Below are 23,595 nucleotides of genomic sequence, written 5' to 3'. Positions count from 1 at the left end.
TAAGGAAAAGTATCCCATTTGTTTTGGGGTGTTTTGGCAAATATGCTGCAAACATGTCAAAAGCCCCAGTATAACCCCAAATATTTTACGACAACTGGGATATCTAATCTAAAGGTTATCTGTATCGTATTAATTGGAGTGTACCAGTGGTGGGTTGCTACAGGTTCACCCTGCAGTGGCGGTGGGAGGCTCTGCACACCCGCCTGTACAGAAGCGTCACGAGCGCACACATATGCACGAACAAACTGGTAGCAAACTAAATTGAAACCCACTACTGGAATATACCCAGTGATCTGCAGTCCTCATTTAAAGCTATATATATATATTTTTTCTGAGGTTTTCGCGGGTGTTTGTATGTAGGTCTTTGGTTATTCGGGTTTTCTCCCGCGTAAAATTGGAAGTGTCTTGGCGACATTTCGACGAATGAGATGACGAATGAGACTTCGTCGAAACGTCGCCAAGACACTTCCAATTTTACGCGGGAGAAAACCCGAATAACCAAAGACCTACATATATATATATATATGTATATATATGTTGCTACTATATATTTAAGAGTTGCTTACCTGACAATATTATTTCCTACAGGATTACTTGTCTTTGGGGATGATGAAAGTGGATCTAAAAATATTACCCTGAAAACACGTTTTATCCTAATAAAGGATGGTGGAATGCTTCATATTGGAGCAGAAAAATGTCGCTATAAGTCCAAAGCAACTATAATCTTATACGGCAAATTAAACGAAGGTGACTATGTGCCAACATTTGGTGAAAAATTTGTGGGCGTGGGCCCTGGTGGAACACTGGAATTGCATGGCTCTCAGAAATTATCATGGACGTCCCTGTCAAAGACTCTGTATTCTTCAGGACTGGCCCCTGGATCCCACACTTATGAAAAGGAATTTTTCCGAGCTCTGAACGTGAGAGTGATTGACCAAGACACAGCAGAGGTTTTGGAAAAAGAGAAGTTTGATACTCACGAATCTCACAATGACAGCAAAAAACTTCAGGATTTTCTAAAGGCTCAGCATTTTGGTCGCATTGTTGCTATTGCTGTAGCAGACTCAGCTGCTAAAAACCTACTAGAAGAAACTAAAAGAACGATTCAGGATCTTCTGGGAAGTAAGCTCGTCAAAGGATTGAGTTATAGGTAAAAAAAAATGTTTTTGCAAAAAGCCTCCGTACTCTTGGTTAAAAAGTTATTTTAAAAAGGTGGTCCTTATATTATTTGAGATCTGACCTCAGCTTATTTTAATGCATAAATATAAAGGCTAAACACATTTCTTTTTGAGTATGATTTGCAGAGCTGCATCAGGAAGTTCCATAACAATCATCAGTGCTTCACAATTCTGATAATGCTTACAAAAGACACTAACTCCAACCTAAGTGATAAATTTATTTTTTGATACATATGGCTATCTACTTGCCATTCAATTCTGGGCAACTAATATCTGGCTGAAGCGAGCAAAAACAATAAAAATCAAAATTCGTCATGTTATATATTGAAATTTATACCCTTTAAAAACAGATTCGGCCAACTTACTTTCCTCCTTAGTGTCTAGGAAAAAGTCATATATTTCCTACCCCGACCCCAGGACACTTGATTATGACATTAAAAATAAGTAAAGCAATTCCATGTTCCAAATCCAATTTCACAGTATATATTTAGACAAATGCTGTATTTTCCCTTCAAATCCACATCACTCTCCCCCCTTCCATTTAATGTGACTGCTTTTTATATCAAGTTGATTGTTGAGCAGAAATACCTCCATGTTGGTTTCTTTTGAAAAATTCAATGCATACCCATTATTGTGCAGTATTGATCATTTGGTATAAAAATAGATTTCAAGGAAATATTGAAATATCCAGGACTTTTCCCTGATAGGTAGTAGAAGTGTTCTTTGAAAGATGTGAGGCCTTACTGGGTAAAAATGATTGAAGAGATGGAACCAAAAGAGGAAAGAGACTGCAGGATAGCAGGCAAGGGATCCTCTGTATGTAGAGCAAAATATTCCTTTGCACAATTTTATTCAGTATTTCCGTTCCTAAACTGGTACTTGCAGTTTAACTAGATTGCTCAACCTCATCTCTAAAATTCAAGAAAGCTGTTTCAGGGTTACTCAAAAAGGCTGGCAATAGGAGGATGGAACAAGAAAATTTCAGTTCTTCTGCTCTTATAGGTTAATGCCTAGATTTAATCCATAATATTTCAGTTACATATAATAGGCTACTAACCTGCTCTGGCAGCAAAGAAAACAAACCCTTGCCCTTCTATTTTTATTTATAGCAAACTGTTTTATAATCTGTGTGATTTGATTATACATTTTAATAACCAGCAGTGTGAAGGTCAGTTCTTCTCTTCATAATACACAAGGTAACCAAGATGTCTTGGCTTTGATAATTGGGAAATCAGTGACTGTGTGTACATCTAAAAGAGGTACCAAGCCTGAATTTGATTGGGGTGTGGGATTGTTTATATCCTTGGGTACTCTGACATGAATTCAGTTTGACACAGTTTGGAGCTGAAGGGGGGAGAGCCAAGGAGGATAGAGTCTTTAGCCAAAACAATATAGATAGCCGATGAGTACATTCCAATGGCTGGCTGGCCAGAGGAGGAGGAGAGAAGTCGCCAAATAACCAGCTCTCATCTTGGTTGGACAATGTGACAGATAGTTTTGGAAAATTGAGAAACTATTACTTATATTGGGATGGAAAGCGCGGGAACTTTCAGTACTGGCTTTCCACCAGTTGTGCCAAGATGATGTATCTAACTAAATTTGTTCTTTGGGGAAACAAAATGCCTCGGAGTTCAATTTGTAATGGGTGCATTACTTGGAACCTGACAGGAGGCATGCAAGGATTTGTTAAGAGTGGCATTTTACATATTTATACAATCTTAAGTGCATATTTATTTCCTACTCAAGTATATGTATTCTGATAAATCACGTTAAGATATCGGCCTGATTTTGAAATTATTCTTTTAATGAAATGTAAAATAAGAGTACCTGTTATACTAACTTCGTTAATATTCTGAAACAATGACCCCTAGCCTTTTGGGTACCAGGGACCAGTTCCGTGGAGAGAGGTTTTTCCATGGACCAGAGGGGGCATGGTTTTATGTGCTGCCTGCATTCTGTGGATTGGGCTTTGTTTGTTTGCCGTGGCCCAGTTTCTGGCATTCCACCGACCAATGCCTGTCCATAGAGCAGCGGTTGGAAACCCCTGTTCTAAAAGAGAGTAAAGAAAGTGATTATGAGAAGATAAAAGATTGGGAACCAAGCATCATGGTGAAATAGCATGTTATGTCATGACTATATTTATCATTATAGTCCTTAAAACAAGTTAAAAATAATCAGAAAAGCTTGGTTGGAGTGTCCTGGGTCATAGGTACTGCTTCTGTCTGTGAGCAATAGGAAGACTATTGCAGAATTTCTTCCCTCCCCACATCCCCATGGGAGAATGGGACAACTTGCTGCGGCCGACTCACCATGGCCAACTCGCCACAGGACAACCCATTGCGGGACATTTTAACTATTCTATTTAATTATTTACAATAAATAAAAATTATTTTAATTTTTGCCATTCACATTTCATTCTGCCCCTCCTTTTGCATCCTTTCTTTAATGATTCTATTCCATCATTTATTTGATATTAATGTAACTCTTTGTCATGCAGTGAGTTGTCCTGTGGCGAGATGGCCATGGCGAGTTGTCTTCCAGTGAGTAAGCCAGGGCAAGTTGGCTGTGGCAAGTTGGCGGCAGTGAGTTGGCCGTGGCAAGTAAGCCATGGCGAGTTATCATAGTGCCAATTCTGTTCTGGAAGGTTAATGGAACATCATAACATGCTGTAGTTAACCAGTCAGCATTGAGCTATATGGAAGAATGTCCAACTTGAATATTTTGTACATTTTATTATAATAAAATCTGCTCCTTAATATTCATTAATGCATCAGTATTTACAAACAACAACCCATATACACCCCACTAAAATGACTGCACAGGAAAAAGAAAGCAGTTTTAAACTACTTCTAATAATAAAAAAGGGGGGGAGCCAGCCAACCTTTGGCAAAATGCCTAAAACCATAAACTTTCTTTCAAAAGCTGTGGTGTTCTTTAATAAACTCTTGGGTAAATTTTCTTAGTATCTAGGAAACCTGGTATTTCGGGAATAGATATTGCTGCTTTAATTTAGTATGGCTCCATCTTTGGATGTGTTTCTTGTAAGCTGTTTGATCCTTGCAGAGGAAAAGTTAAGAGTTTTAGCATGTAGATGTGGTTAGATATAGAGCTCTGTAAAAGCTTGGTGTCCAATTACATCAGTTTGAATTGCATGCATAAATTTTCAAGGCTGCCAGTTACCTGCCTAACTAAGGACCTGTATCTTTTGCGTAAGACTGTAAACAGATATTCTGCTTTTTTCCTTCAAATTGAGAGTAAAGTTGCTTATTAGTCCAAAAATCTTAAGCATTGGAATAAACTGAGCAAATTTTCTTTCTTTTTTTAAATTTTAAGTCATCTCTCTTTTCTCGTCTCCTTTGCAAATTATGTAAAATTTTGCTTTGATCAAGTATTGTGATGGTTGCAAAGCACACACATTTCTTTCCACAATTTGATTGGTCCTAATATTGTTTTATAATAGAGTTCTTCAAAAATTTCAGTGTCCTGTACAGGTAGTCCTTGTCTTATGATCACAATTGAGCCCATAATTTCTATTGCTATCCAAGACAGTTCTGTAAATTTTGCCCTATTTTACAACCTTTCTTGCCACAGTTAAGTGAATCACTGCAGCTGTTAAATTGGTAACATGGTTGTTAAGTGAATCTGGCTTCCCTATTGACTTTGCTTGTCAGAAAGTCGCAAAAGGTGATCACATGACCCCAGGACCTTGGAGCCATCATAAATATGAATCAATTGCCAAGTGTCTGAATTTTGATCACATGACCTTGGGGATGCTGCAATAGTCATAAATATGAAAAATGGTCATAAGTCACTTTTTTTGAGTGCCATTGTAATTTTGAACAGTCACTAAATGAACTGTTATAAATCGAGGACTACCTTTAATAAGCTATTGCTTTCAGTAAAATAGAATGGCAGTTAAAATAATCTTTCCCAAATCAGATATATTGACTATAACTCCAAAATTTTATTAGAGGATTCTGAGAATTGAAATGTAAATTTCTAGAGGGCTCCAACACTGGGGAAAGCTGCGTTAAAATGCAATGTTAATACATGAAGCAATCTTTCAGTAGAAATGATTGCATTGTAATTATAATGATTATACAAGTGACTGAGTAACGTTCAAGCAGTTATTATTTCTGATTGATTTGAGGGGGATTATTATATTTGCTACATTCCTCACTGGAGGACTTACTTCATAGCAACATTATTAGTCTTGACTGCTGTGGGATTTGCTGAGCTGTAGAGATGAGGCATCTGTTAAGTAGAATGAGTTTAGTGATTACTTAAGCAGTCTTTCCTACTAACTGTTTAAACATAAATTAATAATACTAATAATGCCTAACTCTATAGAGAAACATGTTACGGTTTTGTGCTATATACAGCAAAATGCTTACATTCCATTGTTAAAAATAGTTGTAAATTGATCATGAGCCCTTTGTATCTTAATCAATCAAGCCCATGGACTGCCAAAATAAAAAGGGGGTAGGGAGAGAGAGAGAGAGAGAGAGAGAGAGGGAGGGAGGGAGGGAGGGAGGGAGGGAGGGAGAGAGAGAGAGAGAGAGAGAGAGAGAGAGAGAGAGAGAAGGAGGAAGAAAACTGCAAATTCAAAAGTGTTTTCAGGAGATTAGTATCACCTTAAGAATCTATATCAGGTCATAGTTGAAGCAGGCAAACAAACATAGTATGTTTAGAAGAAATAAATCATAAATCGGGCCCCCAAAACATGGTCGTACAAATTGGCAAGTCTGTTATTTTGGTAACATGGAAAGAACTATTCTGCACATTGCTACCTAACCAATTTACGTGTTTTACTAATGGTTTGAAATACTTGATTTGTAGATAGCCTTAAAACAAAGAGAAACAATCTGGGCAATGTGTTTTAACATACTTTATTTTATTTGGCTTATAGGCTGCTCAATTTGCAAATGACTCATGAACATTCCCTGAACTAATTAGGATTTGATCATAAAAATCATGTTCAATGTATTAAATTTATTAGAATACCAGTGGCATATTTCTGACAGTGAGAACAGTTTCATTAATCCTCCTCTAGAAATTGAAACTATAAAGATGTGTTTATTTTATTCTCAAAATTAGCCATGTCCTTAAAATTAGATTCAGAAAATTTCAGTTTTCCAAAGCAGATTTGGAGGAGTGAGTGAAAGAAATTTCATTGTGCTAGTCTATTAAAATTCAACTGATTGGATTTTTTTTTCCTTTGACTGAACTGAATATTTTTTAATCCTTTGACTCATTTCAATGTTGTCAAAACAGATTAAGTCATATTGTTCCTCTTTACATCAATTTGCTGCCTGTCATCATCTTGTCTTTGACCTGTAATTGAGGGTCTTGAAAAATGATGTTTCATTCTTGCTTTAAAGAAGCCTGTAATAGCTACACATTGATAAACTACAAAGCTAACATCTCTCCTGGAATTTTTTTAAGTTTAAGAGAAAAAGGCAGTACCGTATATACTCGAGTATAAGCCGAGTTTTTCAGCATGTTTTTTGTGCTGAAAAACGTCCCCTCGGCTTATACTCGAGTATATACGGCTTATACTCGAGTTTTTTTTTTTTTCTTCTTTTTTTCACATTATACCGGATGGTGCAAACTTGGCGGGCTTTTGCATTAGCGCGGGGAAGCCCTGCCGGTGCAGTGAGAGGGCGGGGCGGGGGAGCCGCCAGCCTTCTCGGCTGAGGGAGGGAGGCTTTCCCTGACCGGTAGCTGCCTCATTTCCCTCCCTCGGCTTATACTCGAGTCCCCAGTTTACCCCAGTTTTTTGGGGTAAAATTGGAGACCTCGGCTTATACTCGGATCGGCTTATATTCGAGTATATACGGTAATTTAAAAGTTTGGGAAATTTTAACATCACAGTAAAACAGAGTTGTTGTATACTCTGACCCTTGGCCTTTTCTAAACAACCACAAACTTTAGCCAAGAGTATAGAAACTGAGGTACCAAACTCTAGATCCGATATCAACAAGAAACTGGTTTTTTTTTCCTTCTTTTGTTAAAAACAGTTTGATGGAAACAGAAATACATCTTGCTGTTGCATTTGAAAATTGCATCTTCAGCACAGTAGTAATTATAATGGACTTAAATATCAACTACATTTCTAAAAGTTATTCTCTTCTTAAATTTATTCATCATTGTAAAATAATATTTTATAATTCATCCTATTTTTAATTAAATCCCTGAAACATTATTTCAATGTTTCCATCCCAAATCTGCATATTTCTTGTATTTCTAGAACCAAAGTTGCAGCAAAAGGATTCTTTTTCTTTTTCAAGTTATTTGGATAGCATGCTTACCAATTTCAAAGACTCTTTTTTTTTTAATGTGAGCAGTTCCTTCCCCAACAGTTCTAGATGTTGTAAGTGAAATCATTGCTAGAAATGTTAATACCTGTTAGCACACAATGAAGAGTGGGGAAGAAAGGTGGGGAGAAAATGGGAATCTCTTGGTTCTGGTCTTATGAAATCAAAGGTGTCTTAGTGTAGACCCAGTGTAGAAATTTATACATTCTTGAGAGAAAATTTCTGCCTTTAAAACTTCTGCCTGTAAAGGCAGAAATTTTCTGTCAAGAATGTATAAATTTTCAGGAGACAGGGAGGAGTAGAGAAGTTGATCTTGGCTTACTTTCTAGCTTGAACAAATAATTTATAGATTATCTACAGTGAGGCCTTCAAGCCAATGGACTAAGATGTTCAACTGCAGTGCTGAGACACACTGTTTCATTTAGCAATAGCAATAGCACTTAGACTTATATACCACTTTACAGTGCTTTTTACAGCCCTCTCTAAGCAGTTTACAGAGTCAGCATATTGCCCCCAACAATCTGGGTCCTCATTTTACCCATGGAAGGCTGAGTCAACCTTTCCTTTCCTCCTCTCCCCCCCCCAAGCAAACAGATAGGATTTTTGTGGGTATTTATAACCTTTTTCTTACATAATCTCCCTTTTTGAGGAAGTATCTTCAGTTCAAAATTGTCTTCCTTTTGGATAAACAAGTGTAAACAATGCTTATCTCTGTATGTAAAAAAAAAACAACCTTGACACATACCGTCTCCAGTATAAATCTACTGGTGCTTTTTTAAGAAAAATTGTGTCCTTTACATTCTTACTAATTTGTTTTATTATCATAGAAGATTCACATATACAGTAATGGGCTTTAAATTAGAGTTTGGAAAGTGCTAATTTCCAGATTGAAATCATTTGAAATTGAATATTTCTCTGTAAATAGTACTTAAAGTACTTAAGCTTTTTATCTTTTTTGGTTTGAGTTTAGGAGTGTAAAGAATTAAGTTCAAGAGACTTCTGCAGTCCTTTCTTGGGAATTAATTCTTGAATACATCAAAACAAGCTTCTCCAGCCATGTGACAATCGGATACTTGTTATAATGAGAATATTATAATCCCCACTAGTCCCAGGCAGTATGCCTGTGGTAGTCATATGACAGCAATAACAACTGACACTACTTTTCTGAAAAATGAAACTGAACAACTGGGAAATATTCCTTAACGGATCAAAGTGAAGAATATTTTATTTGGATTTTTTTTAATTGATATTTTTCCATGTATTTTTTTTTTTAAAGTTGTGCTCTCTTCTTACAGGCAAGCCTGGGCTTTAGTGAGTGTAATTGGTGACGGAAATTCATCTTGTAATGAATCTGTGAGAGACTATGAAAATCACAGTACAGGAGGAAAAGCTCTTGCAGAAAAAGAATTTTTCACAGTGGCTGGCCAGAAATTTATTGTGAGGGCTTTCAGTGAATGGATTGCTGGTAGGAATATGCTATTATTATTTTTTTTATTTTAGAAAAAGAAAATAATTTAGTTATCTTGTGCAGCTAGGTTTGCTATATTTAGAACGCATCTTTATTGCTATGTACCTTATGTTGATCATAAGCTGTAGTCTGTTTGGAGGCCAGAAGTAAAAAAAAAGAAAAATATAAAGTTTAAAAATAATCAAAATGTCTCTTTTATGTCCTTGTTTTAATAAGCACAAGAAATATGGAACTTTGGGATAGATATACAAGACACGTCTGCTGGCAAGAAAACTCAGTATTGCTTTCTTGTTCAGTTTTTGTGTGGGGGGACACTGTTTTTTATGAAATGTCAACCTTTCTAATATTGGTGAAAGAATTGTCATTTGTAGCAAATAACATCTTTCGATCTAAAATTTTACAAAAAAGCTATGGAAATCAATTAAAATGTTTTTCCCCATAAGACAATATGTCACCTTCATACTTTTAAATAAGGAAAAATAAATCATGGTTTTGGTAGCTCTTTAATCAATATTATTAAAGCATGATGATTAAATATTCTTAAATTAGAAATGTGCTTTGTTGAGATCTATCAAGTATGAAAGAAAAAATAGGTTCCTGTATTCCTGTCCTGTTCCAGATAGGCAAAATTGGAAGGCTCATAGCTTATAGCAATCAAGATTTTAATTCAAATGCTTTTGACTATATTAATAAATATTAGGCATTCCAGTTACTTTCTGATGTGCTTTAGTCATATTAAATACAATATTCTTTTTTAATGATCCTGTGTAATCCCTTAATTTGGGGTAAAATCAGGGCGACTGAATGGAACTGAGTGTTTTACTGGTCGGATGCATGTGCAGTTCGTAGCAGATATTTTTTTCTTTTTGCCCTAGGAGACAAACTTCTGCTGTTATCTAGGATTGAGCTCTCAACCTTCTGTGTGGGATGCAAGTGTCTTCACCACTAGGTTTCATACAGTACTGGCAGATAGTATTGTAAAATAAAAATAATACGAACCTGGGAGTATTCTGCAGTTGCACCCTTGTTTTTCATCCAAGAAATCATTCTCTATGTGAGACAACCCTAACCCTAACTCCTTACAAATAGTGGTTCATCATTCATAATCCACAAGAATAAACTTAAAAAATACTACGCAATTAGTTTTGGTAGATGTTGGTCAAAAATCATAGGAGTTTAACTCTTGCTCTGTACTAACTTTGGTCTTGCTGATTTGATTTGCATGTGTATTAAACTGTTTTGATATAATACAATTTGAGCATTTGCAAAGGTGGCGACTTTTAAAAAAAATGAACCAAGAAAATTGTTAATTTTTTGTTCCAAGGTGTTCCAAAGTGGGGTTTTCAGGTTAAAGCTGTGCATGGAGTGATAATGGATTTGTCAGAAGATGTTAGCAGCTGGAAGCCTGGAGACCAGATTGTTGTGGCAAGCACTGATTACTCTATGTATCAAACAGAGGAATTCACACTTCTTTCTTGTCCAGAATGCAACAAATACCAAGTCAAAGTGAAAGGTAAGAGCTGAGAAGTAAAAATGAGTGTATCTAGTAAGCTTCCCCGCCCCCTCCCAACCAAGGTATGGTTCTGCTTTTTCACAGTCCTGGTGACTTTTTGCTTTGAGAATATTTTTCTAGCTACTTAATATCCACCACTGTCTAAAATCCTCAACTGACTCTGATGTGGCATGCATGGCATTGATTCTGTAGGCACGGTGCTTATGAAAGGAAAGGCTGCTTTAAATGTATTTGTTCTAAGAGGCAAATCAGTGAATTTGATTTGATCTGAGTTGATTAAACAATAGCATCCACATACCCGTTTTTATAGCCCAAATGATGATTCAGTTCAACTAAAATTGGATCAATGCCAATTAAAAAATGTCTACTATTTCTGGTTATCTGTAAAAAAAAAACCTTCCCTTTTTTATTGTTCCTCCCTCCCATGCATTTTCTTTATTTAGGGTAACTGTCTTAAGCACTGAAGCGTTCAACATACCATTGTTTCTTTCTGTAGTGTTTGTCTTAGATAAATGATTTCTCATGTTGGACAGTAATGTTATTAGGATAATTCATTCTCATATCAAGCAATAAAATTTTAGTGCAAGTCTCTTCACTAAGAGATCGGGGTCATTTTTTCCACTCTTCTCTGCCCTTCTCTTCTCTTGGATTTTCTAACACTTACCACCTATAACTACCAGAATTTGATGCAAATTTTTACTCAGAAAGATGGATGTGTTTCAGATGTTACATTTCTAGCCTAATGCTTCGGAGATGTTAAGAAATAAAATGTTCTGGTAGACAAAAATCATGCAAAGCAAAATAAACAATTACTATGAAATTTGGGAAATATTCGAGAGGTTGGAAAATAATGATTTGTCCACTCCCTCAAAATCATATATAATTATTGTTCTTAGCAGAAAGCATGGCTGCTTTAAAATATCTCTTAAATGGTCTTAAATAATGTATGATTTTAAGGTGTTTTCAGATTAGGGGCATCCATTTAAACTGAGTTATACTGGTAGTAATTACGATGTTTCCCCAAAATAAGACCCTGTCTTATATTTTTTTGAACCCTGAAATAAGTGCTTGGCCTTACTGTCATGCACTCAAAAGCCCAATTGGGCTTATTATCAGGGGATATCTTATTTTGGGGAAAACAGGGTATAAAGCCCAGAACAGGTTACTATAAATTTTGAATTCTTTAATTATAATACTGATTAAAAATCACTATGAATATAATCATTTATCAAATTTCTATACTGCCCATCATGTTTGCATGATTAAATGAGAGATTCTATAATTATTTTGAAAATTCATGATTAATATTTATTGAAATCTAAATCTTTATTATGAATTGAAGATTTAATAGGAGCTTAGCTTCTAAGAGAAGAGCTAACTTTTAGTGAACTGCTTTTTGCCTTATTTCTAATTTGTCTTCAAGATTGCAAGAAGAATCTTTAAAAGTACTGTAGTCTAGGAGATAATATATTTCTCCCGAGTTCTATATACATATCCCCTTCAGAATTTCATTAGTTAAAAAGTCACTGAAGATGAGTGGGAAGAACAATATGGTAGCAGTTTCTGTTTTCCAGAACCATCTAGGTACAATAAAATTATTAGTATATAATAAAATCGTAAGAGGTGTGTTTGGATATGTTTACTGCTTTGAGGTGTCATACAAATAAATAAATCATGCATGTAGCCCTTGCTTGAAATGGTAATTGGGACCTTGGTCGCTAATTGATGCATTTTAATGTGTGATGTTCCATGACTGTGGCAATTTACAACAGTAGTTTCACCAATTCCAGCTGCTGTTGTAAGGCACATTTTGCATTGTCACAGCATTATGCAGTCACATGATTGCCCTTTGTGACTTCCCCATTGACTTTGCTTGTTGGAAACTAGCAGTGAAGGTCACAAATGGCAACCAACCAACTGGATGCGGCAACCATTGTAATTGTGAGCCAGTTGCCAAGCGCCCAAATAGTGATCATGTGACCATGGGGATACTGCAATGGCCACAACTACAAAAACCCTTTGCAAATCTCTCTTCTTCAGCACCATCGTAACTTTGAACTGTACAAGAAGCCGTTCAACAAGAACTATCTGTGTTTAAAGGGTTAGGAACTGGTGGATACATTGCTTCAGAAGTGATTTTGCAGTTGATTGAATGTGCATTATTAAGGTTATGTATTATTAAGGTTGTGGAGCCTAGATGTAAGAAGGCAGGAAAAGGTGATATCACCCCAAGCAGATTATTACTGTGGAGAGGAAGAGATTACTGTACCTTAATTTAGATGGTATTAGATAACACAGAAATAACCCTAATATTCCAAGAATCAGTGATATTGAAATTTTTGTTTCCCCATTGCCTTTAATTTCATATGAAGTATTCTCAGGATAATTTTATCTTGCTGTAGTGAGCTGTCCCTTCTGCTTGAAATATGGATCTCATCATTTTACTAGTGAAATTTTATTCTTTGCTTCTCTTAGTCCTCAGACTTCAGCATCTGCAGAAAGCTTGTGCCAAGTCTCTCACATGAATGAGGAAAGGCAAGCAAACTATTCCCATATGGAAGCAGTTCCTCGGCTTTCTAGTCATTTAATATCCAGTTTCCTTCAGTGTTCCAAAAATCTGTCAAGAGCTTCATCCCTTCCTACTTTGCAGGCATGTACAGTCCGGCTGGATTTTTTGTGCAAGAAATCAAGTTCACTTTACCTGTTAAACTTCCAGCACAGCCACTATACATTATTTTTTCTTTTTGTAACTGTTGTTATTTTGCATGTTGGTATTCATTAATGCTGAATTAGTTCTTTACATCATTTGGTTTGAAGAATTTAAGTCTGGACTAAAATTATATTCTACATTGAATTGTTTCAAAAACAACAACAACCCATAATGTAGCAACCATAATGAAAAAGCCACAATAAAGCCAAAAGTCAACTTTTACAGATCTGCTATAATGAGATTAATATGCTAAGATTCAACACATTCGTCTTATTCAAAAATAAGATAAAATAGCATAGCTACTTCTTTATAGTGAATTATTTTTCCATAATACAAAGTTCATCCAGTGCAAAGAGAATCTTACACTTTATAAGGAAACATGACAATTGTATAGTTTAAGGAAGAAACTGCCATTTTTATGTGGAAACATTTGTTTTTAATATAGAAGATAAAGGAATTCAAGAAAAAAATTAATTGGAGTAGTGATTACATATTTAAGTATTTTGATAATCTAATATTGTTCAAAGAGTAATATTTATACAAATGTATAAAGCCATTTTGTCTGATCAATTTCTGAAGCTATTACTTGTGCGTGTGTCCATTTGTGGGCACGCCTGTAAGTATGTGCACATGTGTGTATGCATGCATTCTTTTCTAATATAAAGAGCAAAATTTAAGTTTCTACATAAATTTCAACTGCATAAAATTTGGAAGAAAGTAAATTTTTGTTGCCTCATCAGATTCTCATTTTCAGCTGGATTGTTCATCTTTTAAATGGTTTTTTGGTGCAGGCATATTGAAACTATTTTTTTCTGAGAATGCTATACAATTTTGATAGTCCTTGAGCCGTGGTGGCTCAAGGCTATAAGAAGCCTGTTATTAACACCAGCTACCTGCAATTACTGCAGGTTCAAGCCCCACCAGGTCCAAGGTTGACTCAGCCTTCCATCCTTTATAAGGTAGGTAAAATGAGGACCCAGATTGTTGGGGGGGCAATAAGTTGACTTTGTAAATATACAAATAGAATGAGACTATTGCCTTACACACTGTAAGCCGCCCTGAGTCTTCGGAGAAGGGCGGGATATAAATGTAAAACAAAAACAAAAAACAACAACAGCAATTTGTTTTAACTGTAAAATTATATCAGCATTGAAAAACATGACTTACACCGGTCCTCATACTTACTGCTGTTGCAGTGGTCCACATAGTCATGCAGGGACTTGACAATCAGCATGTTTGTACAATGGTTGCAGTGTTCGCGGGTCACATGATTGCCTTTGTGGCCTTCCAATAAGCAAAATCAGTGGGAGAAGCTGGATTCACTTATCAACCATGATGATTCACTTAACTGCAAAAAAAAAACCTTCATAAAATTGAGTGCAATTACTTAATGACTACATTGCTTTTACATAACATAATTAGATTATATACATAACATAACATAATTAGAATTGCTATGATGGGAAGCAAAGTGAGGAGACTTTTGGCCAATCTGGTGTACTTGGCTCTAACCCACCAGGAGCATCAATAAAACAGTGAAGTCTTGAACGGTCTTTATTCAGTGTTAGATGAAAAATTGTGTGATCCTAATATTTCTCCTGTGAGCTCCTGGAAGAGTTCAAGAATGAGTTGACTCATCTGTTCCTTCAGAAACCGAGCTGCCAACTTTGTGGCCACACTCCCGTCTTCCTCCTCTCTGACCCAGTTTCGGTTCGGTCTCAACCTTGAAGAGACGTGTCAACTGGAATTCTTGACTCTCAACGATAGGTTTTTCTTCGCGTTGCAGGGTTTTTCGGAGCTACGGGTTTGCGAAGGAGCCGCAGCTTGCTGTCACACGCTCCAATTTCGCTCATAGAGCTGCCGGCCTGTCATCCAAGCTTCGGTTCAAACCAGTAATCCATACATACAAACTTTGCATTATTGCCTTGCATTCATATTTCACATCATTCTCAAGCTGGAAAAAAATATTCTATTCCATAACTCTGCTTTGTAGAATTTCTCAGTCAAAGGCAGGGTTGGTACCAGTACAATATGTATAGTCGTTAGCCTTGTGCCCCTTCATGTACATCTACATGTGCCCCCAGTCCTATGTGGGCTGCTAAGCTTTTGGCAGATTGGCTGGCTTCTGGTGTTGTATTTCTATAGGCATCTGTAGAATGCCTGTAGAAATCTAAGAAAATTGCTCAGTCAGCAAGTCTGAGAAGTATTGAAATCTGGGTGGTTAATCAAAAAGTCCTTGCTTATAATCTTGCTTTAGCCTTAAAGTGGCTTTAGAAGTGTCATTTTCCTTATTCTCAGTCATTCTGTCTGCTACCCAGGACAAAATACTGACTTTGCAAGATTGTTTATAATGCTTACAATTGGAAAATGCTTAAAGCATTTCAGTGTGCTAGATTATTAGCTGCTGCCATTAATTACACATTATTTCTAATAATAATCTATTACTATAATATATTTAAAAGAGAAAATTCTGAGTAATACCAAAATAATGCTTCCAAGCTAATAGTAAATCTCCTATTGCACTTACCAAGAATTGTATTTCTTTTCTATTACATTTGTTTATATATTATTGTTGTTGTAGCAATGGTATATTGACCATATATAATTATGTCTCAGTCTCTTTATTAGATTACAACCAGAAAATACAGAAAATTTGTATGCAGTTTTCAAAAACAGGAAAAAGCAGAAAAAAATAGCTTCCATAGGCTAAAGTGCCAAGTATTTAATGTTACCGCCCCTTGCACTTGAGCAACAGCAAATACACTGGGTCCTGTAAACCATTGGTCCTGAACCTTTTTGGCAACAGGGACCAGTTTCATGGAAGACAATTTTTCCACAGAGCGGGGGTGGGGTGGGGAGAGGACACAACTTAGATCCCTTGCATGTGCAATTTACAGTAGGATTCTCACTCATATCAGAATCTAATGCCTGGTGATCTGAAGTGGAACTGATGTGAGTGATAGCGCTGCGGAACGGCTGCAAATACAGATGAAACTTCACTTGCTTGCCTGCCATTCACCTCCAGCTGTGCAACCTGGTTCCGTGGCCAGGGATTGGGGACCCATGCTGTAAATCTAAATGGAATGGTACCCTAAATACAATCATTGCTGTGTCCTATGATTTCTTGCCAAAACAGCTGCCATGCAAAAAGATCTATTACATCAGGTTTGTGCAAGATGTGCTTCAGCATTACATACAGTATAGACACATGTTGTATGAGTGCAATTCATTGGAACCTTGCCAATAAGACCAACTTTCAGTCATATCATTCCAGTTAAAGTGCCAAAGATCATAGAATTTGACATACAAAAAATTATTTTGTATCGGCAAGGCCACTCTCAAAGGGAAATTGACAAACTGAATATTTAAAATATGGCATTCAAGACAAAAAAATAATTATGGATGGTCATTAAAACATTTGCTGAAACAACAAAGTGGATGGTGGCCTAAGACTTTTGACCAGTATTGTATATTATTATTCTAGGAAATCACTTAAAAGAAATCTGTTGTTTTAAGAAATCAATCAGATTCCCTGACAGAACTTCTATTTCCATAGTTATCTTTCTTTTCTAGCAATCATCATCTATACATAGGATTAGAACTTTAGCATTGCTTTCATTGCCATTACAGAAACATTTTTCTAATTCTTGGAAGAACCTTTTAGCTGTATATTCACAAATAGTTTGATAACAAAGAGATTCTAATTTTGCATAGCATGCCACAGTGTTTGCATTCCAGTTGCTCATTGCTGTCATCAGCTGGTGAGTGGGATTTTGCAAGTTCTTGATGCTTCAAAATAAGGTATTAGTAAAGCTTTTTTTTCATTTTTATTGAAAAATAATCAATTTTCCTAACTGGGAAAAACTTGGAATTTAGGGCATGCCATTAAGAGACGGTGTGATGTCAAGAACAAATTTTCTTACAAAAATAATCATGTTGAACACAACTATGTAAGCTGCAAGATGAAGAGCAGAAAAGAAAAGCAGATATACGTATGAATGTTAACACATATAAATAAGCATATATCAAGTGTCCTATAAACATAGATTATGAAAATTATTCTAAGCCTGGTAAAAACAATTTCAAAGAACAAGAGTTCATGGAAGCGAAATCCACTTCTTGTCCTATGCTAAATGAAAAAAATGGTTAAAAACCCCTTTTCCTACTCCACTTTTGATGCATTGTATTTTCAGGCAGTGTTAAAAACCAAATCCTTGTAAACCAAATCTGATCTATTCAGAGGCAAGTCACTGATGTTTTTTTTTTTATGAAGCTAAAATAAGCATGATAACTGTACCAGTTGTATTTACCACTTGTATTTATAGTAATAAAGGTGTGTCATTTTCATCCTCTTCATTTGTTTTCTCTGTTTTGAACCAGAATTGCCTCAATTCCTGCATATGGGAGAAATCCTTGATGGAGTGGATATGAGGGCAGAGGTTGGAGTTCTTACCAGAAACATCGTAATCAAAGGAGAGATGGAAGATTCCTGCTATACTGGCAAAGATTGCAGGTTCTTCAATTATGATACTTTTGGTGGACATATCAAGGTATGGAAGGAAAAGTTTAATTTCACCGTATCAAGGCTCCAGTGGCTTTTGCTCTTGCAAATAGGACACAGTGGAGGGAACTCTACCCTGTTTCATACTATTTAATGACTGCTGTCTGTTAAACATTAGGTTGAGCAGCTGTGTGAAGTATTGATCATGTTGCAGCTCTGGTATTTCTAGGTCCACTTATTAAATAGTGCTGTTTTTTATGGCATGACAAAGTGAAGCTGCCTTTGTTCAGAACCCAAATTTAGCTCACTAATTCTATTCTGCAACAACTCAATTATAGTGATTCTTGATTTATTTACTGTTGAGATGAAGCAGCTTATATTGATTATTAAAAATAGGAGCTTTCATGGTTGGGTTACTTTAAATACTATGTTTGTTTAGATTAACTTGATACAGAATTGATTGTAAATCAATTAATTATTATTAGGCAATACTTAAAGCAAGGTGTATAGTCACTTCATTTAAAAGGAAAAGTTCCCCGTGTTATATAGAATTCTTACAGCAGGTACGAGTTCTCTTGAAAGTCTTTAAAAGTACAAGTAAGCCTTGCTTACTGTCTGCCTCATGCAGCAAACCATTCAAAGCTATAACTGCTAAAAAATAATTTTGCAAGCAGTATTCGCATTTATGATCATTGCAGCATGTCATTGTCACATCTTCACCATTTGTGTGAGATGCAACTGATTTGCAATAGGCTGAGTTAATAATACAAAAAGCAGAAGTAAAGTTCTAAGTCATGTGTTGCTTCACCTAATGACCATAGGTTGTAAGCTCAGTTGTGCTCATGTGATTTTCTATTTAGTGACCACAACCAACCATTGCTTGTCTCAATTGTCAATCAGCAAGGACTATCGGTATAAGAGAATCTGTCCACTTAGAACTCTTTGCTATAAAATTCCCTTAAAGTCCAGATTATCAAAGCATAAATATTTGATTATAAAAATGCATATATAGTACTAAAACTTCCTACAATTGCATTGTATCAGTCAAAGGCTTTATAGATTATGCTGGAAGAACCATAATTAAGTTGGTGTTTGATTTTCTTTCCTGCACACTCAAATACACACACATACACACACACTCATTTGATTGAGAAAATTGTAAACATTACAGCACTTTGGTAATTAATTCTAGTGACTTTATTGCCCATCTTATAAAATGGTACAGTGTGGGAAATTAAATTCATACTGCTAGGTTCTTCGTTTATTATTAAATAAACATTGGGGGGAAAATCTGGATCATTAATAATGTAGGAATAGCCCTGGCTGAGAAAATTACCATAACAAAAAAGAGAACCCTGAAAATCTTTTAGTTTAGGAATTTTCTCTTATAAATGCTCCCCCTTTTAGTAATAAGTTACTCTTGTAATATTTAGTTAGCTATTTTGGGTTATGCTAATACAGTTAATCCTAGATTACTTGCATTAACACAAATGTTAAAAGAATTTAAAATGGAAATTTAAAATTTGATATTTTGCCCTAATCTCCCTCTCAAACTATAGTATGTTCGGATATGTTTTGCATTATGCTGCGTATATTTTTTGTTTATTGATGGTGCAGTTTGTTTAAATATTTTTCTAAGATGTCCAAAGTATTTTCACTGAAGAAAATGTGGACAGTAAATTGGATTATTTTTGTATGTTCTTCCAGATTTTAAAGAATTTCACGTCTGTTCATCTCTCCTATGTGGAGCTGAAGCAGATGGGTCAGCAAGTACCTGGCAGTTACCCTGTTCATTTTCACCTTTGTGGTGATGTGGATGAGAAAGGAGGATATACTTATAGGACTTATGTAGAAGGGCTCTCAATTCATCATTGTTTCTCCAGATGTGTGTCAATTCATGCCACAAATGGTTTGCTGGTAAGATCAATGAATAAATGAAAAATTTGGAGACTAAATGTGCAAATGACCAAAATAAAACAGGTCTTTCAGTATTCCTGATTTTGCTGCCAGCCTTGATTGCAGAGGTACAGAAAGAAACACTTTTCTTTTGTAACATCAATCCATTACGTTTATGGCATGGCTTTGCTAACCATGATTTCCTCCAAACCACAGATTATTTAGGAATGTAATTGGGATAACCTAGGCAGCACTATGTTTACATTTCAAAAACAAAGCAAGAGAAAACATATGCATGAGAGGGCTGCCCCATTCATAATATTCTATCTGTGACTTTTTCTAGATCAGAGTTAAACCTTTAAGCCTTCTGATTCTTCAGCTTGCATTGATCCTGCAGATCTTAAATTACTAGAATCATCACTGTCTATAGGCAGATAGTTTCATTTTCTCCATCTCATAAAAGAGAGAGAATATGAGAAAAATCTTTTGTCAAGAAGTATAAAAATGATTGTCTAACACCTAGGGACATTTCATGTGTTAACCTGGCAGGGCCATAGCTGTTGGTGACTAATTATTTTGTGAAATAAAAAAAAATTGAACTTAGTAGAAACAGATTCAAAAGCACCCTGAAGATTTGTTTGCTGTGGATTTATATGGGGATTTAAGAAAAAAAACATAATTGAACTGTAGTCCCCAAGGAGAGTTGTGTTCCCGTAGTTATATTTAGAATTACTTATGTATAGAGATATCTGATGAAACATTTTTTTTATTACTGCAGATAAAAGACACTGTTGGATACAATACACTAGGCCATTGTTTTTTCATGGAGGATGGTATTGAGCAAAGGAATATATTGTTTCATAATCTAGGACTCGTCACCAAACCAGGCACCCTTCTTCCAACAGACAGAAATAGCACAATGTGCACAGCAATCAGGGATCATGTCTATGGAAACTACGAACCAGTACCAGCCACGGATTGCATGTGAGTAAATTAGAGAGATGTTTGAATGCTGATTTACGGCCTTGTTGGTCTCTCCATAAGACATTCTCTTTTTTTCTGACATAATTGAAAATAATGTGAATGGGTATAATAAGTAAATCTAGATTCAAATCACATGTAATGCATGAGGAGATTTTAGGCTAGTCTGAGAGAGAGAATCTGACTCAGAATCAGGTAACTAAATATATATGACAGCTTGCAGTGTGCACCTAAATAGGGTGGTTCTTCCAGAATCAGAAGAACTCATTTCATTATCCATTGTTTTGGTGGAAGGTAGATCACCGCTATCTTCTACACTGTTCCAGAAGATTCACCAAGGCTGAATTACAAATGTTGTAAGGCTGATTTACAATAAAAAAAAACTTTCCCAATGTTCTGAACAACATTTTAATATTCTACTAATGTAATGTGGATGGTTCATATCATAGATATGTGATATTTTCCACAAAGAATCCATAGTCTTTTATTCTCAGCACTTAAAGCAAGTTTTTTTGTAAGAGTAACATAAAGACCTCACAATCTTTGCCAAAAAATCAAATTACTGGAGATCTCTATTTCTGAATACTAATTGACTGTTGTTTACAGAACTGTATTTTTCTGTTATTAAATTTGAATCTTACTCACTCTTTTAATCTTGTTTCACCAATTGTTTGTAGGGCTGTATCAACATTTTGGATTGCTCATCCCAACAATAACCTTATAAACAATGTAGCTGCTGGCTCACAGGTGAGAGATCTGACATATTGCAATAACTAACATTTTTTCTCTGGGGCACCAATATATTTATAAGGTCATTTGCTTTCTTATGAATTTCATTTTGGTTAACTAGTTCTGTAGCATCCTAGATGTTAAGCAATCTTTTTTTAATATATATAATTTATTTTGCATACGAATAATACGAACATACTACATGTAACTCTAAATACAAAAGAAAAAGAAAAAAATTACAAATATTACAGTGCACACACACCCCGGAGATCATTTTTTTCCTTATATTTCTTCTTCTATAATGACTAAAAGATATACAATATATTCCATTTGTGCCCTTATCTCCTCCAAAACAAATATTCTTGAGTAGGTTTATTCCCTTTGCCTTCTACCAACACTGTTTTTATAAAATTCCCCCATATTTCATTATAATTGTTTACTTTAATCATCCATTTTTAAAATTTAATTTCTGTTGTTAAATTATATATATATAATTTATCATTTGTTGCCCTACTCCAAATTTCATTATATCACTCATTTCTTTTAATATTCCAATTTCATCCCCAATATTTAGCCATCACTAATCTAGCTGCCATTATCAAATTTACAATCAATTCCTTTTTTGTTTTATTTATATCCTGTATTTCCACCAGGAACAGTAATGCAAATCTTAAATTTACATTCAAAAGTGCTCTAATTTTCCTAAACACCATGTCCCATATTTTTTGTGCACTATCACAATCCCATCACATATATTTATATGTTCCAACCTCTTTCTTGCACCTCCAAGGAATATTTGTATATTTAACATCTATTTGATTTAATTTACGTAGTGTTAGGTACCACCTCCATATTACTTTATGTCCATTTTCCTTAACTCTGACATATTCTTACATGCTCTTCTGTTCCAAATATTTTTCCAATCATCATGTATTTTTCCTAAATCTGATTCCGAAATTAGTTTTAAACCTTTTGCCTGATCTTCTAATTCAGTTAATATTCTATATATTTTCCCAATTCTTCCTTTACCTATATATTCTTCATTCACCTCACATTCTTTTAAAATCATTTCAAATTTTGTTAACTGTCTTTCTCCTCGAATCTTTCTTCCATTTTTATCCATTTCTTAATTGTACTAAATTCAACCAGTTTAATTTAATATCTGATAAAATGTTCTTTAGTTGTGTTATATTCTTTATCTTGTTCTTCCAGTCTTCCCATTTATATATCTGATTTTCTTTTAATCAGATATATAAATATCAATGCTTCTCCCAGTCGGGGGAAACGGCCGTCAGATCTGGGTAACTTCTCCTCGTTGCTGATTGGACCGAGTCTTTAATTTGTTGTTTGTGGTCCCCGCCTCCTCCTATTTCCCTCCAGCTTTTTCGACTCGGTTATGCTACGGACTGAACGTGTTAGCTATTACCTAAGGTTTGGTAGTCAGGCTTCTAATCCATTCTTTCACTTCAATCTTAGGGAATATCTCCATTTCCACCACCGGTGTTATAGGAGAAATTCCTGGCATTAATCGTTGTATCCATTTATTCCATAGTTCTATCAATTTTTTTAAAAAGGAATTTTGAATCATCAGCAACTTTTATAAACCTATATGTTTCTATAGGATCACCTATTTCCCTTAATTCTTTCAAGTCTATATCCCTCCATATTAAATCTCTAGTTAATGCTATAATATCTGGGACCACCTTTTAATTGATTAGCTACCCAATAATTTCTAACATTTGGAAGACCCAGCCCACCCTTTTTTAATGGTTCATACCATAATACTTTACTTATTCTTGCACTCTTACCTTCACTACAATACACCTCCAGCAACCTCTATATTTGCTTTAATTCTTGATCCAAAAATTTAATTGGATCATCCAAAACAAAAAATTAATTTTTGGTAAAACTTTCATTTTTATCATTGCAATTCTTCCAAATCATCATAATTTTACTTTCCCATATTTATCTATTTTATCTTTTATATCTTTCTTTAACTTTTCATAATTTATTTTCTTTAACTCTTGAATATTTTTTGGGATGTCAGTACCTAAATATTTAATACTATCTACTATTTTTAATTTATATTTTCCTTTCAATACATCCACTTCTTCTTTACTGTGATTATATAACATCATTTCTGATTTTTCCCAGTTTATTTATAATCCACTATATTTCCCTATAGTAACTACAGGATTTGAAATGTTAATAATGTATCATCTGCAAATAAATTTATTTTACTTTTCTTATGTACACCAATTCCTTCAATCAATGAATCTTCCCTAATTGCATTTGCCAAAAC

The 23,595-nt window shown here is 35.1% G+C and overlaps 1 protein-coding gene across 1 annotated transcript in view; it reads left to right on the top strand.

Moving 5' to 3' along the window:
* The window catches only part of CEMIP2 (cell migration inducing hyaluronidase 2), a 59,800-nt gene that overhangs the window by 12,909 nt on the left and 23,296 nt on the right, over nucleotides 1-23,595 (top strand). Inside the window, exons 4-10 of the mRNA XM_058174117.1 lie at nucleotides 589-1,150; nucleotides 8,791-8,960; nucleotides 10,288-10,476; nucleotides 17,567-17,736; nucleotides 19,395-19,604; nucleotides 20,362-20,567; nucleotides 21,242-21,311. Coding sequence (XP_058030100.1) covers nucleotides 589-1,150; nucleotides 8,791-8,960; nucleotides 10,288-10,476; nucleotides 17,567-17,736; nucleotides 19,395-19,604; nucleotides 20,362-20,567; nucleotides 21,242-21,311 — 1,577 coding nt within the window. The remainder of the gene's footprint in view (nucleotides 1-588; nucleotides 1,151-8,790; nucleotides 8,961-10,287; nucleotides 10,477-17,566; nucleotides 17,737-19,394; nucleotides 19,605-20,361; nucleotides 20,568-21,241; nucleotides 21,312-23,595) is intronic.

Source organism: Ahaetulla prasina, chromosome 2, assembly GCF_028640845.1.
Source record: "Ahaetulla prasina isolate Xishuangbanna chromosome 2, ASM2864084v1, whole genome shotgun sequence".
Taxonomy (NCBI): Eukaryota; Metazoa; Chordata; class Lepidosauria; order Squamata; family Colubridae; genus Ahaetulla; species Ahaetulla prasina.
Note: the sequence above shows the minus strand (reverse complement) of the source record. Positions and strands in the feature narration are given on the sequence as shown.